Source organism: Brachyistius frenatus, unplaced genomic scaffold, assembly GCF_029030835.1.
Source record: "Brachyistius frenatus isolate BFR_SWC_R1_liver_20210118 unplaced genomic scaffold, ASM2903083v1 Contig_207, whole genome shotgun sequence".
Taxonomy (NCBI): Eukaryota; Metazoa; Chordata; class Actinopteri; family Embiotocidae; genus Brachyistius; species Brachyistius frenatus.
Genome location: NW_027210806.1, coordinates 366085 through 385077, shown reverse-complemented (window position 1 = coordinate 385077; position 18993 = coordinate 366085). Strand labels below are relative to the sequence as shown.

Here is an 18993-nt window from a genome sequence, read left to right as displayed (position 1 = left end):
TGTGTGTGTGTGTGTGTGTGTGTGTGTGTGTGTGTGTGTGCGTGCGTGTGTGTGTGTGTGTGTGTGTGTGTGTGTGTGTGTGTGTGTGTGTATGCGAGTGTGTGTCTGTGTGTGTGTGTGTGTGTTACTGCCAACACACAGGCCGCCCTGTGTGTTGTGTATGTGTGTTCATACCAGAGAGAGAGAGAGAGACAGAGATGGGGGACAAGGCAAGGACAGCCAGAGATCAAAGACACACCCACATACATGTGTACACACACACACACACACACACACACACACACACACACACACACACACACACACACACACACACACACACAAAAACCAGCCTCGGTTGGCAGTGATTGGTCAGCCTGCACGACTGTTGGATGTGATCTCGATACCTGCAGAGATAATAGATTTGGAGAGGTCACACACACACACACACACACACACACACACACACACACACACACACACACACACACACACACACACACACACACACACACACACACACACACACACACACACACACACACAGACACACACCACCTGCAGATGCCCAGTCGCAGCAGTTCTCACACTCTTAATATGGCCGAGCTGTCATCACTGCGCCAAGAGAGAGAGAGAGAGAGAGAGAGGGAATAGGTTGTGGGATATGAATTTGGTTGTCGCAGGGCGAGCGAGATACAAATAGGAATCCTGGGTATGAATTGAATCGTAGCGGCGAGCGAGGACAGACTGTTGTCCTTTGTCATTTCCGACTGTAACGTCCTGGTACGCAGTGTTCTGCCCTTCCTCCCTCCAGGCCTGCATCCATTTCAGAAACACAAAGAAGCACCAACTCCTTCCCGTCTTGTTGTTTTTGTTGTTGTTGTTGTTGCCGTGTCTCTTTCCCGGATACATTTCCTCCCTCTCATCCGTCTGCCGTCTGTATTTGCATTTGTTTCACTCTAAAGGTTTTTTCTGTCCTGTTGTTCTTGTCTCTGTTGCGTTCTGCTCGCTGCTGTACTTCACATTATGTTCTTGTTGTTTTGTTCTGCACTATAGCTGCACTCTTTAACCCTCCGCAAATGTTTTCTGCTTGTGCTCCTGATGTTCGAGGTCACTTCATGTTTCCTCGAAGAGTCTGCTGCGACTCAATTAGCTGGTGGAATATTTGATCAAAAAGTTGCCTTTGTGAGAAATGGAGAGTCTTTTTGCACACAAGTCAATTCTTGACTATAAGATTAATAATGTCCTTTAACATTTTGTAGAGATGGGTCTGTGTGTCACTACATCAGGGGCAGAAAAAAAAAATTGGTCTGGTTTGCCCTGTTGGTGAAAGATGATTCAGCAAAATATCCTGACCAAGAGAGTCAAAGGTCAGGGCGCATTTTTATGAAGTCGTACTGTATACACACTACATGCAGCGGTACTTACTTTGTAAGGGCAGCTGCAGTACCTACTAAAAGTAAAAAGTTTGCGATCGTCTGACCTTTGTTCCAAATGCTTGTTTAGCACACTGAAATCTCATTGAGTGTTTCTTTCATTTGGAAAATGATGCATGTTTGTTGGGTTTACTTCCACCGTTGTTGTGACACAAATCAGCAGCTGCTACTGTTCAAATTTAAAACCTCTGCGTTGTTAACAAAGTCAAACAAAGAACAGTTTGTAGGAACAGAACATTTACAGCTCCCAAAAGAATGTGCTCACATCAAAGAGAATTTTTTTTATCTTTTTTTTTTTTTTTATCTGCTAAAAACTTTTGTGCCTCTCTGGCCGCCTGATATTTCAAATACATCTGAACTAACTATAACCTGGACTTTCCTCGTTTCTGCTGCTTTTTAACTCATTAAGATTTTAGGACTACTTATAATAATTATATTAATATAATTATATTTAATAAAAGCCGCTATTTTTAGCAATATTTTTTTTTAAAACTACCATACCTATCTAGAAATAGAACCACAAGAACTGTTGTTAAGAATTGAGGATTTTTAGATATTACCAATGAAAAATGATGAAAAGATGTGGACGGTATTTGGTGGTCGGAGAGCTTCATGTCCAGTTTTAGTAATAAACAGACTATGAGAATGATTACAAGTTGATAATACATGTCAGCTTAATGTTTCAATGTCTGAGCACGGCTTCAGAGAGGATGGAGCTCTTCTCGATAGCGTGTGAATTGAACGACTTGTGTTCGAGTGTCACGGAAAAACGGAGTGAGTGGATAATGAGGATTTGTACTGTATGAGGAGGCCTGGAGGGATAAATGGGCTGTATTCACCAGAATCACCAGCTTTATTAGTGACGAGTGAATCAACAGGATTCCCGCCCGAGAGTCCTGATCTTTCCGTTGGTTTTCAGAGAACGGTGAAATATGACCGAACTTTCTTAAACTTACAGATAAAGATGAAGAGACACTGATTACACTTTACATGCTTTCTTTCAATGGATGTTCAGGTGACAGAGAAAACTTGTATTTAGATTATTTCAACTTTCCTAAATGTGGAGTTCATTGTAAAACAAAAACACCATAATATCTGAAGAATCATGTTATTCATTGTCGACGATTCCCTGGAAACACTTCAAGAGCCTCCAGTGATCTCTGAACCCCGTTTTTCGAATGACTCATTTTATTTGATTCCCCCTCGCACACCAGATCTGTGCGGTCGTCAGAAGAGGAAGTGTTAATGTTGGTATTCGTCTCCCGATCTTCTTCCCTTATTAATTTGTGTTCAGCGTTGTAATCCGTTTATTTTCCACTTGCTTCTCGTTCTGGCAGAAAAGTATCAGTAATTAGGACTCAATGCTTGGCTGGCCACATTACTTACTTCGTATTTTACTGAAGAGTGCTTGTTAAAATGGACCAGCGTCTCCTTGAAATGAAACGAGCCAAATCCACCACCCTCTTTGTTGGAATCCATCCATCTATCTCGGTAATTTGTAGCCTCGGCCAACCCAGGAGTCACGAGTTGATTTATTTGAAAAATTCGATTTAAAAAACAAATCTAATCTGTGAAACCTGATAAATTTGCTTGTAAAATGTTTAATGTCTCCAGCTTCTTGGCTTCCTCCTGTAATTGATAATTAAACTTTCCTCTGCTGTTGACCATGATGCATGTTTATGGATTCAGTGGGCAGTCACACGGATTCTTGTAGGCAGTTTGCAGGTTGAAAAAGCTGAGAAAAGCAATTCTAAAGTCACTTGCTTTAGGTCTGAATTTGTCTTTAAATACTTGGTAGTTGGTGGAGGATACACGGGCTGGATTGATATGTGGACTATTTTGGTGTGAAGAAAGTGTTTACAGTTCTTATGTCCTGTGAAATATGCAGACAAGCAGCATAACATTTAACTATTCCAGACAAGGTCATGTTCAGCTCGCTGTCATTCCCAGTCAAATACTAACGTTCGTAAAAGTGTTCGTAGCTTCCGGGTCTGAAAAATGAGGCCGATGCAGAAGAGCCTTAAGCTGCAATACCACCGAGTGCCACTAAAGGTCGGCTCCAAAAAGCCTCCAGCTCCATAAACTCCCATTCAACTTCTCTTATGAAATATGAAGCCAATAAATATATATCATCCACATATGGTCACTTCCTGCTCCAAACCGCTCCGAACTAGCAAAGATGGCGACAGACAGAATTCGAGACCTCATAACGGTCGTTGAAAAACTAATGGGGAACGACACTGTCAACTTCCGCTTGGTCTCAACCGTTGGTGTTGGAGAGCTTCATACAAGGCGCCCTTTGGTGTCTGTACCTCGGCCACCCGAAGGGAAGAAGGAGGTCATGTGACGGAGTAGAAAGAGTGACAAAGTCTCCGTGTGATCGGATTGATCAGATGTAGGACCTTCACAGAGGACACCGGTTTTTGAAACCACAACGAAGCAATAGTCAACAAAGGATTTATTTAAAGTTAGATTACACACTTCTTTATATTCCTTCAACAAACAGTAACAAATTAAATACGAGGTTTCTGAATCGTCTCTCCCACTTTCACACTCGTTGTGTCCCTTTGCCTTTGCTTGTCCTTTCCACCAATATTGGATAACCATCTAATTTGCTCAGAGCTGCATCTCTTATATCTTGATCCTCTTCTCCTCTTTCTCTTTTTTTGAATAATTCCTTTTGATGAATTCCTCGCTGGCCTTTGATCTTTGCAGCAGAATGCAAGTGTATTGAGTAGTGGAAACACATCAGATAGGGAAGGCAACCTCTTCAATGGAAGTGTGAGGAGAGCCGCAGAGCCTTGATCAACAAGGCAGGCTCATGAAAAGAAATGCCTCCACTTGAAAAGAAGCAAGGAACAAAAGCCATTGACACGGTGGTGCCGAGCCTTTGTCTTGTGCAGATATGACAGAGATGTATCATTTAATGCGCCACGGCATACGGCCAGAGTCACACTCGACTTTCCCCTTTTCAACCTTTTGTCCTTCCTGAAAACAAACGATCCTCTTTACACAAACTCTCCCTGCCATTGGGACATTGGTTTTTCTCTTGAATAAGTTGTTTACCTCCAGTTCTGTCGTCGCCTTTCAAAAACCCGCACGGCTTTGTTTGTGTTTGTGCGCCGTGCAGGACGAGCTCGACGCCCGAGCTGCAAAGGTGGGCTTTTAAAAACAGTCCTGAAATATTGAACGTGCTGTTCTTTACCTCGGCAGCACTGCTGGTGCTCCTGTTATTTAATGTGTAAATGTAACCTGCAGGCTTTGGCTGGTAGATTATACACTTAGGCTCGTCTCTCGACGCGTTCAGCTGGAAGACCACCTGAGAACACCGATGCAAACACACGCTCAACTTTTGTCTTTAACTTTTGGTATATCCAGGGAAGGTTCGCCGAGCCTGAATGTTCTCTTTTATCGCCGTCCTCCATCCCTGTACTTGTACAGTCCCATACATTCAACGCCCGGGACCAACAGCCACAACGAGACTGAGCCGCTTTAAGGGTTGAAAACCTTGCTCAAGGGCACCTCTGTAGAATTTGTAAAGGAAATAAAGAACATGTCTTGTTCACGTTCCCCAAGACATTTCCAGCCTGGCAAGTGGTCGTTCTCACAGGGCAGGATTACACAGTTATCTCGACACCATGTAACATCCAGAACAGCTTTTTTTTTTTTTTTTTTTAAATCAGACCGTGTTTTCCAGCTTTGAGGGTTGTTCCGGGTTTTACTCATCAAAGATGTCCAGTTAACTCTGGAATCCTGCCCTGTGTGAAGGGCGCATGGACAGCTAAAACACTCAGAAAGCGTGATTGAATGTGTCTGGTTCGGTGTGCCGAACCACCACGTGACGCATCTCGGTTGATTTATTCGGGTTTTTTTCTCAAGATTATTGCCGTGCTGCCGTATAAAGGCACGGCGCTGAAATACAAAGCCGCTGGTGTGAAGCAGTTGTTTTTATTGCTCGGGAACATCATGTCTGAAGCTGAGAAACTGAGCTTTAAGAGAGATCTGATAAACACAAGATAATGGGTCTCCTGAGAACTTTTTGGTTTTGTTCTCCTTAACATCTGTTACTTTTTTCTGTGAGATTTGTTCATACAAGTGTTTCAGCAAACTTAGCTTAAGTGGTCATTGCAGGGGGATGATTTTCACTTTTTGACAAGGAACATGATGTTTGTGAGATTCTACTATTGCTTTAATCAGATCCCTTTGAAATGTAGAAATATGAAGTTACGGCTGAATACAAATGTCCACACTATATCGACTTTGTCAGCGTGCTGCCGGCTGTCCAAACACACAATACATTCTACATTGGGCCTCAAAGATTTTGAGAGAATTACCCATAATTCACTGCAATACAGACAGGATTTTTGTAGTTTTTCTAAAGCAGACGACAACAACAAAAAGTACTGACTGCTAAAGTTACATCCAGTAACTACAATTTATTTATTCAGTTCCTGGGCACCTTTGTGATTTCAGGTCAGTGTGAGAATCACGCATGCATTTTTCTGTCACTGAAAGTCGAGCTAACATGTCTGAGCAGAGAAGAAGGTGGACAGAGATGAGTTGATGGACAACTCTCGTGACGTGACTGGAAAGAAAAGCGCAGTAAAAGCCTAAAGTTAAGCTGTCAACGGACAAACCTCGAATTCAAACTGCTGAAAACCAGACCAAAATATCCGTTTTCTTTTTTTTTTTAAACGCACACTACCCACAGCTGCACCCCTCCCCTGCCCCCCCACCCCACCCACCCACCGAGGTGTAGCGGAGAGCATGTTATCGTACATACGGCTGAAATCCGTGAGAGCTCAGAGAGTCCAGAGGGTGGAAATTCTGATTCAGCCTACCTGCTCTGCTGTTTTTTGGGGGCAAGTTTCATTGAGAATTAGGTCACTGAAGGGTAAACAGCTGTCAGCTTCTGTCAGAAATCAGCAGTCGGAAAGATAAGTTGAGTTATTTAGGGACACGACACACACACACACACACACACACACACACACACACACACACACACACACACACACACACACACACACACACACACACACACACACACACACACACACACACACACACACACACAGAGAGAACAGTAATGTAAACTGCAGTCTCCTCTTAAGTACTCTGACATTCACCTTTACGCCCACTCCCAGCATCGTGCACACCTCTCCGCCACCTCTCTGTTTCAGCCTTCTTCATTGCCATTTTTATCTGATTTGCATGAATGATATACCTGAACAGGTGATTGTTGAAAGCTATCGAGACGAAGGTGCCCTGCAATTTGTACAGTGGAGCTAAATTGCATATCTACCACTTATTCATTATGATGACAAAGGCTTTTGTGTGGAGAATGATGAACCTTATCAGGCTCTTCATGGTGCAAAAGGTGGCAGAGAGAATGGGAAATCCCGGCTCTGTATTATCAAAAAGACTTAAAACTTGATTAAAGATGACTATATACAGCCATCATTTATCGTCAGACACCAATTACTGGTGAGTGAGCTCTTATTGTAAGATACACACACACACACACACACACACACACACACACACACACACACACACACACACACACACACACACACACACACACACACACACACACACAGTGTTCACACACTGCAACTGCGGCATTGCATGAATGCTGTAATCACAACCGAGCGAACGCCTCGCATGTTTAAAATGCCAACTTTTTCAGAAATGAATTCCATCAGAGTTTCTTGCGAGATAGTCCACTGTGCATTTTGGAAATAATGCAGAAGGGATTTTGAAAGGGTTTCATAAGCCCACAGGCCATATCATTTCCTCAGCCCACGGAGGATTATGCAGCACTTCAATTTCAGTTTAAAAAGAAGAAAAAAAAATCAGCATAACTGGAGTTAATGGGTTGTCAGCTGACAACACTGGCAACACTGAAAAGCCACCCACAGTGAAAACACGTCAATTTTCAGCTGTCAGCTACCCATTAATGTTACACTGAATTTTATGTTATACTGTTTTGGTCTTTTTAACCTTTGACCGCCAAACCACATACCTATCTGACAACTAATGCTAAAAAATAATTACTATTTCCTTCCTTTTACTTGCTGAATATTAAAATTTGATCATATTTGAAATTGGAAAATCTTTATTGGCAACGTCAATACAGAATCCAGATTTTTGGAGATCCTGCCTCCCTCTCATGTAAAGCTACCTTTCCTTTACTAACTCATATCCATTAACATTATTCTTTGGAGTGCTGCTCAGAAAATGAAAGACACTAAAATGCTTTAAGAATTCATCTTTAATTGTCCCTTAAAACATTGACTTTATAGCAGAAGGATGAAATAAGACATCTCTTGATTTACTGCATATCTCACCATGCAAAAATGGTCAAAATGTCACTGTTGTATTCATGAATACACTTCAGAGACCTGCGTTATCACTTCCTGCTGCTCGTTTTCATCATTTCACTGTCGCATATCTGAAGCTCTTTCCACTTGCACGATGAAAAGGTAGCCTGGAAAAGGCCGTTTGAAATCTCAAGAAGGGAAATAATCACTCAGATCGATTAGCGACAAAGCTAGCTACACTTACACGGTCACAGAGAAAGCTGAAGATGCTTTCAGCTGACAGCCATTTCCAATCCTCTCTTTAAACACCTATAAAACACCCCGTGTACTTCCATCAAACATGTTATAAGAACTTCATCTAATCAGGCAGAGACGAGGAGCTTTCACTGCCAATTACAGGATAATTGGATGTGCAGTGAGACAACAATTCCCGCATTCAACTTTTTGCCCTTTTTTGCAGTAAATATGAAAAACTTTATATTTGAGGAGGTTGTTTGGTTTTGTTTGCTATTTTATGTCTTACTAAGCTCAAAGTTTCTTTAAAATATTTCAGTCCCTGAATGTTTTAAAAGAGAGGACTAAGGATTAGAAGATAGTTTGCTTTAATTTGATTCTGGAAGCCCTTTTATTTCTTGATTATTAATTGTCATTCAGAATGTAAATTTAAAGAATAAATATCACTAGATCTGCTCTTTAATCATGAAGTTCATCATTCAAAATCCCTTAATACAATGGAGCAGCCATAATTTACTATATTCTAACTACTAAAATAACATTTCATGTTAACAATTACGGACATTGGTGGTTCGTGATTTTTTTGGTACTAAATCCTTGTAGCTAAAAAAAAACCCACAATAATTCTACAATTTTCTGCTTTCGTTGAACGGTGGATTTCCCATTTTGGATTTAATTTCAGCTGTATTAGCATCTTTGTTGTTAAAAAAAAAAAAAAAAAAATCCCCACACCCATACAGATGCCAGGAGCTGTTGACTGCCAGCTAACCGTAACCGCTTGTGTTCCCCGTGACAACTAATCTCCTCTTTGCTTTCCCTTCGCCACATTGTTGATCAGTGTCCTGTTACTGAAAAGCCGCCGCAAAATGCCACAATTATGAACTGTCAAATGCCAATTACCGGTAATTCAGCTCCCCAGTGTGTGGTAGATGAGACAGTCACTCAACAGCAGCCTTCCTCTACCTCTTCAATTCTAATCCACATCACCTTTGAAGAATTATATGTTGTCGTTTTTTTTTTTTTTTTTTCCCCATGTGTGAATGTCATGAGCGTCACATTTTAATGGATAACGACCTGTTTAAAGGCTATACGGTGTGTGAAATACATCACGGTGCAAAGTGATTAATATCGCAAACTGTATGACACCTGATTCCAGGAATAAATGGAAAGAACGATAACACGATGAACGGCTGATCAGATTCTCTTAAAAATGGCTCCGTAAAACCACTAAAATCAATATTATTATGTTAACAATGAATCACATGACCACTCGTATTTGCCATTTGCCGTGCCGAAAGCTGTGATTAAAGTTTTCACTGCATAAATAGTTCAAACCTTTTCCACTCCTTGTTATTTGTGTCGACTGCCTAAAGCTCAATATATGCTCGATCCCTCAACACCCTCAACGACAGAAGAAGGTAAACCTGGAGGATAATGATATGACGAGGGGAGTGATTGCACAGTTAACAGCTGGAGGTTCTCGGATGTTGTTTGGCTCTTGGATGAAGAACACAGGAATGAATAGAGCAGAACTTATTACTTGGAGGCTTCAGACTCGTTTTAGACTCAAGTCAATAAATCGGTTCCTACTTTAATTTCTGAACTCCTCGATGGAGGAGAGAACTTGTGCGTGAAGTGTCCCGCTGTTCTTGTCAGCACGTGTTGTATTTGAATTGTACAACAAGTAGTTCCACCCAAGGACTCTGATTGGTCAACTGTACATTTGAAACGTGCTCAAATCAGCATGGCCGCTCATCATTAGAAAATGTCACTCCGCCATCTCCGTGGCAACATTGTAACATCGTAACAATGATTGTAACGCCTTTTATCGTCAGATGAAAACTTGCTGTGAATTTTACACTACATCTATCTTTTTTTTTTTAATTTTTTTTTAATGAATTTAGACTTTTGGATTTTCCAATGCTCCGGAGAACTGTTAGCCTGTTGGGTTCGGATCATATTGGCGGCAAGATTGAGCGAGCTAAGCAACTCAGTGTTTCTACGTGTGGTATTTATTCAGTTTGAAAAATCCCACGATCTCTAGAGAGCATTTATTAAAACGAACAAGAACTCGTCTCTGTTGCTAGGGTCGTTACTAAGGGTTGGCCTACTTCCTGGAATACTAAACATTGCATACATTACATAAGAGTTGACTGACGTGATTGATTATTTTTTTCAGTTATTAGTTATACCATGGGAAAAAAGATCGCACTCACAAAAAGTTGTATATTTTGAGAGCATATATTTTATTTAGTTGGCAGAATTACACAAGAGGGCGTGCTTTAACATCAATTTTCACAATGTTGCTAAATATTGCGTAATTCTTCCTGTGTATGTCAGATTAGTTAGTTTACTATGATATTAGTTCTTTGATCAGACAGAAACAAAATTATAGAAATTCAAAAGATAGCTTGTGGCCTGCAGCACTAGTGAAACTAAAACTGTCTATTTCTTTTGAAAGACTGTCCAAGTTTTAAAGAGGCACAAGAACCATCTTACCTCAAAATGTTCCTTTTTCTCATGAACCGCTGTTGGCCAACCAGAAGTACATCCAAAGATACACTTTACTGTTGACAGTTTAGTCAATAATTTGATGGATGTATAATAGAAGCAGATGAAAAATAAAGGTAGCTGCATCATACACTGCTGCTATGTTACAGTAATTCTGCCCGCAGCAGCTTTTCAAAAGCGTAATTTCTTTCCATGTTATCGTTTGACAGCTGTTGGCAATCACCCAGATAAAAGCTAACATATCTGACTTCATGACAGGCTGACAAAAAAAAAAAAAAAAAAAACAGCTGTGCTTCATTGCCTTCTATCAGTATGTGATTTGGATGTTAATGTGGGTGAGTGAGCACCCCATGAGCATATTCCTCATGCGCTCGCTGCATGCCTGTCGACATGGGGAAGCCCCACATAAACAGGCAAATGCCACAAGCCTCTAAATGTCAATTAGCTGTTATTCATCTCTGTGGCGCATTGGGAGGGAAGCAGAGTGTAGCTATTCATTTAACCGCCTCCCCTCTTTGACTTTCCATTTATGTTCAGCTGATGCTCCGATCCACGGTGACTTCGACCGACTGCAGCAGCAGAGTGAGCTGCAAATTGTGGGATCGTTGGGCTTGTGAGCATATAATGGAAAGGATGGAACAGATAAGGATTATTGTGCTGCATTGACACCAATTTCCCTGATAGCAGGACAAGCGTCCGTCTGATACGCTTCCAGAAATGATAACGATAACCAGAGTCTGTGATTAAATGTGATTTCACAGGGCAGAAAGTTTGGCCCCAGTAATTGTCTTAACAATCTCGAAAATGTGTTCAGTAAATTTGAGGGAAAGAAAAAAACAAAAAAAAAACATCAAGACTGAACTGTGGATCAGAAGTCAGTGAGAACATCTAAGTATTAATTTGTTCGTTGTGACTGAGCTTTAGTTGCATTAGTCTGATTTCTGAGTGGAAGAAAGAAGGAACTGCTGTTGCCATAGTATCTAACTCTGTAGCTAAAAAAAAGAAAAGTGAAATCATTAGGAGTCATTATTGCGAAAACTAAAAGTAGAAAGATTTGAAGTGTAAACGCAGTTTTACTTTCATTTTTCTTTGAGTTACTTCAAGGAAGGGTTTGGATCTGAACCAGCAGCTCCTTCCATTTACACCTTTAAAGGTTGATACGTGGCTGGCAGGATTACTGGAGACTTGGGTGGAAGGTATCATTCAAAATCAAGGTGTAAATCTCAGGAGGTTTGACTCAAACATTTCTAAAAGAGACATTTCTTCGGCAGAGATGTTGGGGTTCATAACACGCGAGCAAAAATCAGCAGCCGAGTCCCTGGTTTGGCTCCTGAGCATCCACACCTTGGCTACATGTTTACTGACTGCAATTATTACCAAAATATATGAAGAAAAACATCTTCAAGAAAAAAGAGGTGAAACCAAACGTTAGTGGACCAATCATGTCTGTTATAATTCCTCATTGATCAGTAAAATAGTTCATGTTTAAGTTCAGCGAAACTGAACTTTCCTGATTTCCTTCTCCAGAATGGATTGGCTAACACGGGTGCTCGTTCACGACCTCGCCGCTTCATCCGATCCGTTTTTAAGAGATTTCCAGAAGTGAAATGTTCTCGCTGATGGAGCCGGTGGCGTGAGCTATGAAATAAAACTCAAGTTGAAATACATGACGGTGTTCTCGTCAAAATATTTTAGCTGCTAGCTTCTAGATTACAGCATTTTTATGACGTTGCAACCAAGTGTCTCGTGAACTCCAGACACAGGACATCAATTTTAAGACATTTTTCCAGACACGTCTTGCACATACTTTTTGCAAAATCACGTGAACTGAATGTTCACGTTTGAATATAATTATGTACGTGAGCTTAATTAGGTATTAGCTCGGATGCTAAATGCACCCGTCGAAGAACGAGTGGTGACGTTCGTGCGAGCGTGTCATGCAGGTCTGTGAGTATACAGTAAGAATTAGAAACCTTCTCGTCTCGTCACGCTGAGCCAGTCGGCTCGGTGTCCGCGGGGCTTTCTGCAGTCGGCCTGTGAGGGAATGGATCATTTGTGATGTGATCTCATGCTCTCCGCTCACCTCCTTTTCACTCTTTCAAGGTTTCACTTTTTCCTCCTCATATCTCTCTTTTTGAGCATTTTCAAACTCTCTTTGCTTCTTTTTATTCCCTCCTCCGGTCTACCTGTGCAGCTCCGTTGCCTTCAGCCTCTCTGCTTCAGTCATTCCTTTAGTCACTCTACTTTTATAAATCTTTATCCTGACTTTCTGTCTGTATTACAGCTCCTTTCATACTCTTCTGACGTCTCTCAGTATTTAGCTTTCTAATCTCAAACCACGTCATATTTCTGTCTCCACCGACCCCCTTTTCTCTCTCTCTCCTTTTCCCTTTTTGGTTTTCCCATTTCTTTCCCATGACTCACACAGAAGAATTCATTGACCACTGTGAATAACACAAAACTTGATGTGGTTCATGGCTGTGGTGAGAGAGAGTGTGTTTCTGTGTGTGTGTGTGTGTGTTTGTGTGTGTGTGTGTGTTTGCATTTCAGCTTCTTTATGATGAGTGGAAGTTGTGCGTTGATGTGTTTAATTAGGGGAAATGAATGCGTGTGTTTGTGTATGAGAGAAAGTGTCGGAAAAATGTGATGGGAGGAGAAGCAAAGGACAAAAACAGAGACAAACTCTCAGTTAATCACTGCTATTTTGAATGTTGACGGATTGTGGAAAGAATTTGCATTTATGTGGTGTGTGTGTGTGCGTGCGTGTGTGTGTGTGTGTGTGTGTGTGTCTGACCCATAATGAAAATGGATAAATAGTTTGACAGCCCATTGTATCCCTCGGGGTAAATACTGTGCTTCAATGACTCAGTCAGTCTCATATGCACTCACATTACAATGAGATCCTGTGATTTATGCACACACTCTCTATACAGTAATCACACACACACACACGCACGCACGCACGCACACACACACGCACACACACACACACACACACACACACACACACACACACACACACACACACACACACACACACACACACACACACACACACACACACACACACACACACACACACACACCGTTAAGCTTACATATGACTTGAAATGCAGAATTCATTCCTGCACACTCTAGTGGACACGTGGATGCATGCACACTGTAAACAACCCCCTGCAGCACACACATGCACACGCACATGCACATGCACACACACACACACACACACACACACACACACACACACACACACACACACACACACACACACACACACACACACACACACACACACACACACCTCTTTTGTCAGTATGGCTGTTTTACAGCTGATTTGCAGTCTAAGTCCCAGCCAGCCCATTCACCTCCACGCTGCAGCACGTAACATACAGCATTGTCCTAATCAATCCCTCACACACTAAGAGGCTTTTTTCACTGGAACCACCCGGGGGCTAGCTAGCGGTTAGCGGGCGCTTATCCCCCTTTTCTTGTGGAGAGAGCGAGAGGCCGACTCCCCGCAAGAATTTTTATCTTTACAGGCGCAGAGGCTGCTGTCTGAGAGGGCAGAGAGCGAAAGGGAGGCAGAGGAGAAAAGACCTTGGAAGGATTTGACACGGGGTCAGCGGGGGGTTCGTGGCAGGGGTCCGCAGGCGCTGCATGAGAGCCAGCCAGAGAGCGGTTCAAGGAGCAGGGCGAACGGGCAAGAAAAGGAAAATAAAGAGCAGCGGCCTCATTTTATATTGAAGTTACTCAATTGAGCATCGAGAGGTTTGATAGGGAGACTCATTGTGGCAAACTGATTTGATTGCAAGGCATGAACAATCCAAGACTCTTTAAGAAAATGTCACTTGCAGCCTCGTATGGTTGTAAATGAATGCTGCCAAACACACTGGAGCTGCTGGACTCCGACCAGATTACATTAAAGAAGGATTACAAGTTCTCTGTTTTGCTCCCTCGGATCCTTTTCTCTTTCGGTTTTTCTTTCTTATTCCGTTTGGGACACTTTTCTTGTCTGTGTCTGCCTCGTGATTACGAGGATTACAAGTTCATTAAAGTTAAATTCCCTAAAAATAATACAGCGACAACAGAGCTCACACACAGTTTGAAAACAATGTTTCAGAATACCTTTTTTTTTTTAAACCTTTTTTGCAAAATTTCTCTTGCTTAGGGTTTCCTGCTGTTTTTGTTGAAAGCCTCAAATGCATTTTTTGATCCATCACTTATATTTGTCGAATCCATCTGAAATTCAGTGGAAGCGTGGTTCTCCTGCAGAGTGTGTCTGAACACACAGACCTGACCGCAACAACAACCAAAATAAGGCATCATAGCAGCACGGTAACAATTTTTTTTTTACAAAAGGGTAAAAAAGAAAAGTTTAGGTTCAAAGGAAATCTTGCAACTTGTAATTTGTGTCTCAGCAGAAGACGACGACACGCAGTTGAGTCAGTCGTTGGCAGAATAAGAAAACTAATTCCACCTGTCCAATTCAAACTCCGTTTTCTGACACAGCCCGCAGGTCAACAAGTAATGCAGTGTTGAGACTCTGCTCGGCTCCGACCACGCGCCTTTCATCTCTGTTGAAGTCTGAAGGCGGAGGGGCAGCTGCTCCGGTTTGTTTTGGTGAACCCGCGCCGGCCCGGTTGACCGTCACCGCGCTCTTTAATGCTGCTTTTCACGCTTAAGCAAAGAGTTCCGGTTTGTCTTCCGCTAGATTGCGAACGGATCAAAGGAGCTGCCGCCGTGTTCCTGTAGGCTCGCCCCCTAGCGATGCCTCCTGGTAGATGAGCTTTGCTGTAATGAGGAGGGCCTAACTGAAGGAAGCTGGCTAAAACTACTGCCTCGGGCTTCTTATCAAAGATTTGTTTTCTGTCTCGCTCCTTAATGAACTTGTTTCTTTTCTCTCTCTGTCTCCGGTCCTTCTCATTGCCTTTCTTTGCGTTTTCTGTCATCGTTCATGTTTGACCTATAAAGGAGGTCGATTCTCCCCCGTTAAAAAATAGCTAATTTAAATAACACTTGATGAATCACAATGTTTTATGTCTTGATATTCTCTGTTTTTGTCTTTGTTCAAGTGCCCCTTTTGGGTTTTAAAACAAACAAACAGAATCGGTTTCTGAATGATTGCATAATCTCCTCTCCTCTTTGTTTCCCGTTTGCCTGCCTCCAGGTCTTGGCGCTCAGAAAGTGCGAGTCGACGATGAGCTGGAGGCGTATCCCACAGAGTCTGTTGATCTCCGTTGCCAATTCATCGATGGAGGGGGGCTCACCAAGCTCACACAGGTTGGCGGATAAAAGACAACATGTGTTTTGAAGATGTTTTTTTGGAAGTACTGATGCTCAGAATGTAAAAAAAGCAAGACTGACAGTGTAGTGATGCCTAATGGTGGGAAGTCAATGGAAAAAACATATGGGGAGAGGGCAGGTTTATATGGGGGTCAAACAGGTGAAACACTCCTCCATTATATTTTCATTCTGCAGACAAGATATGGTATAGAGACTGTTTATAGATATAGACAGATCTGTAAATCCCAAACTGTCTCTCTGAGTGCAGGTTTCCAACTTTTTAAGCATATTTTCAACATAAAACTCTCCCTGAGTGGAATTGCCAAAAAATAGTTGGAATATAGAAGCAAATGACTCAGGTGGAAACATTAAGATGTTAAAGCAGCATGTGATTTAAACATCCACTGAAGCCTCTGCTCCACTGGAGGGATGTGAAATGTCCCCTACAAGGAAACATCAGAGTTGTGATCAGTGGTGTGAAGAAGACCTTGAGTCACCTTGCTCAGTTAAACACATGAAACATTTCCATAATATTTTCTGAATTTTTTTTTTTTCTTCAGTTGTTTGAAGTTTAGCTGGCCCTCTTTTAAACATGCCTTCCTCTTCTGAAATGGTTTAAATTGTCCTGTCGGAAAAGGCCCAGCTCTTAATATTTAGATAAAAGTAGCAGATGAATGAATGTTCTTTTGCATATTTTACACATTCAAATTATTTACTAGCCAGCACAATGTATAAATTAGCATTCATCAAGCTTAGAAGATACTTGAAAAATAATTGCAGATTTATCCCCTTAAAGGCATTTAAATAAGGAGAGATCATTCGGAGTGGAAAACAATATATTGAAGTAATGACAGTTTGACTTATACATTTTGGCGGTGAGGCCCTGAGAGGTCGCTTCGTAGAGCGATGTCCCAGATGGATGTAGGAGACAGGACAGGATCCCATTGGAGCCTAGACGCTGGAGGTGATGGAGTGGAGTATAGGGATTTCAAAGTTTGTGTTAATGTAGCACCAAATAATAACGTAAGACATCTCAGGGGACTTAAAACAGGAACCCAGCAAATCCCACAAGAGTGACAGCTGGAAGAAAAAATTCCTTCTTAACAGGAAGAAAAACCTCCAACAGTGGGAAGTAAAATTCCCTTTTTAACGGGCAGAAACCTCTGACAGAACCAGCCTCAGAGGTGAGCAGTCATCTGTCTCAACCGGTTGGAGAGAGGAAAGAATACAAATGACTGAAGGGAACTTTGATGGAGATTCCCTGCAAACCAGATGGATCAGGTGGTGATGGGGAGGAGGAGGGTTGAGCATCAGGAAGCCTGAATGGCACAATGACAGTATTACGATGATATTTAAAGAACAGGGATGAGAAACTGAGCAGCCGGCAATTAAAATGCTCATTTCATTTGAAGAATACCGACCTCTTCAGCCTTTCTGGAAAATAGATGATGAAGAGGAGGAAACAACTACGTTACAAAAACTTAGACAAGAGTATCAATATCGATGTCCTTTATGTGTGTTCATTAGAGAATCAGCCTTCGCTTTCCACAAAGACAGAAGGAAACACATCTCTATTATCCATTAAAGGTGTTCATTGCCAGTTTTTGAGTCACTTTTGCCACCCTGAAGAAAACACACAAGGTTTGCTGATGTGTTGGTGGCTTTCCTGCTTATATGTTCACAAGATGAAACATGGTAACAATAACACTTTGCAGCTTTTAGAAAGCTATCACTACCAGTTTCCACTTGCGTGCAGTCTTTCTCAGAAAATAACACATCCTGGACCTCTGTGTGCTCAATATCAGAAATGAAATTGCAAATATACAAATCATCCACAACATCAGAGGACTTCTGTTACAACGCTGTTAAAAACGTCAGCAGTTTGTCAACAAAGAACAAGAAGGAGCGACTTTAGCTAACAACACCGAAATACCTCTTGGGGAAAAAATGTATTGACTTTGAATTCAATGAGAGAAGTTGAATGAGAGTCTATGGAGCCGGATTCTTTTTGGAGCCAACCTCTAGTGGCCCTCGGTGGTATTGCAGTTTAAGGCACTTCCACATGTGTCATTTTTCAGACCCGGAAGCTCCATTTACTTTTATATACAATCAATGTTTCAAACACCAAGTAGACTACAAAGCAAAATACTATGAGCTGTTTGCGAGTTCAGTTTGATCCTATGGGATCTGCACCCTCCCTCCTCCCTCTTCAGTTGTGGATGGAATCAATAGGTAATTTGTTCACAAACAAAAACATGTCTTGCAGAAGGGCTAAATTGCCCTCGATGATATTTCCCTGACAATCAACAGCTAAAGAAGGAGTCCCATCCACTAATTTGCGAAGACTAAGTTTCCCCAATGTGGGATTAATAAAGTCTAAGTCTAAGACGTCAGGGTTACAATCCGTCTTCCTCTCCGTAACCTTCAACCCTCTCTCCGCTTTCTCTCTTCCTTTTCCCGGCTGTCATAAATCTAATAGATGTTTGCTAAATGTGTATTGATGAGCTCTATTCCCTCTCCTTCCTGGTGCACCACTTTAGCCAGCAGTTTGTATTGGCTGTCACTTTGAAAATTGCAGAGAAAAACTAAATCAATTTGGTATAACATCACAGTGTTCTCTCTTGTGGTGGAGTCTCACATGCAGCCACAATAAATATCAATATCTTTCACATATCAGAGCGCTAACAAAGTAAGATTACTCTCTTTCAAATTATGTTCTTTTAAAATAGTAACATGGTCCTTGAAAGATGTGTTCACAAGTCAGTCTTACCCGGCCTTTCATTTGGTCCTGTTACAGATTCCTGGCTTATTATTCACACAACTTTAATTGAGTTTGACATTTTTCCATTATGGGTGAAATTACCTCCGGTTTCAAGCACTGCAGATGGCAGCTATGTATTTAGAGAAATGTCAGAAATTATGGCATGTATAAATATATTTATTCCAGTTTATTAATTTAGCAAACAAACTGCCAATGCATTAATCATGATGCCAAAACGATGGGAAGTTAGTAATTGTAGTCTTCTCCAATAACATGGGCAACAATTGGAGTTGCAGCAGTGACAGCAACCATTGACTAACTGTATATAAAAGTGGGCGTAGCTTCCGGGTCTGAAAAATGAGGCCGATGCGAAAATGCCCTAAACTGCACTACCACCGAGGGCCACTAGAGGTCGGCTGGAGTTTCCGGCTCCATAAACTCCCATTTAACTTGTCTCATGAAA

The 18993-nt window shown here is 41.7% G+C and overlaps 1 protein-coding gene across 3 annotated transcripts in view; it reads left to right on the top strand.

The window, feature by feature from the left end:
* LOC138633098 (poliovirus receptor-like) overlaps positions 1–18993 on the top strand; it is a 285894-nt gene that overhangs the window by 102619 nt on the left and 164282 nt on the right. For all 3 annotated transcript variants that reach the window (XM_069719134.1, XM_069719132.1, XM_069719131.1), the window contains exon 2: positions 15654–15766. In XM_069719134.1, the coding sequence (XP_069575235.1) occupies positions 15654–15766 (113 nt within the window). The remainder of the gene's footprint in view (positions 1–15653; positions 15767–18993) is intronic.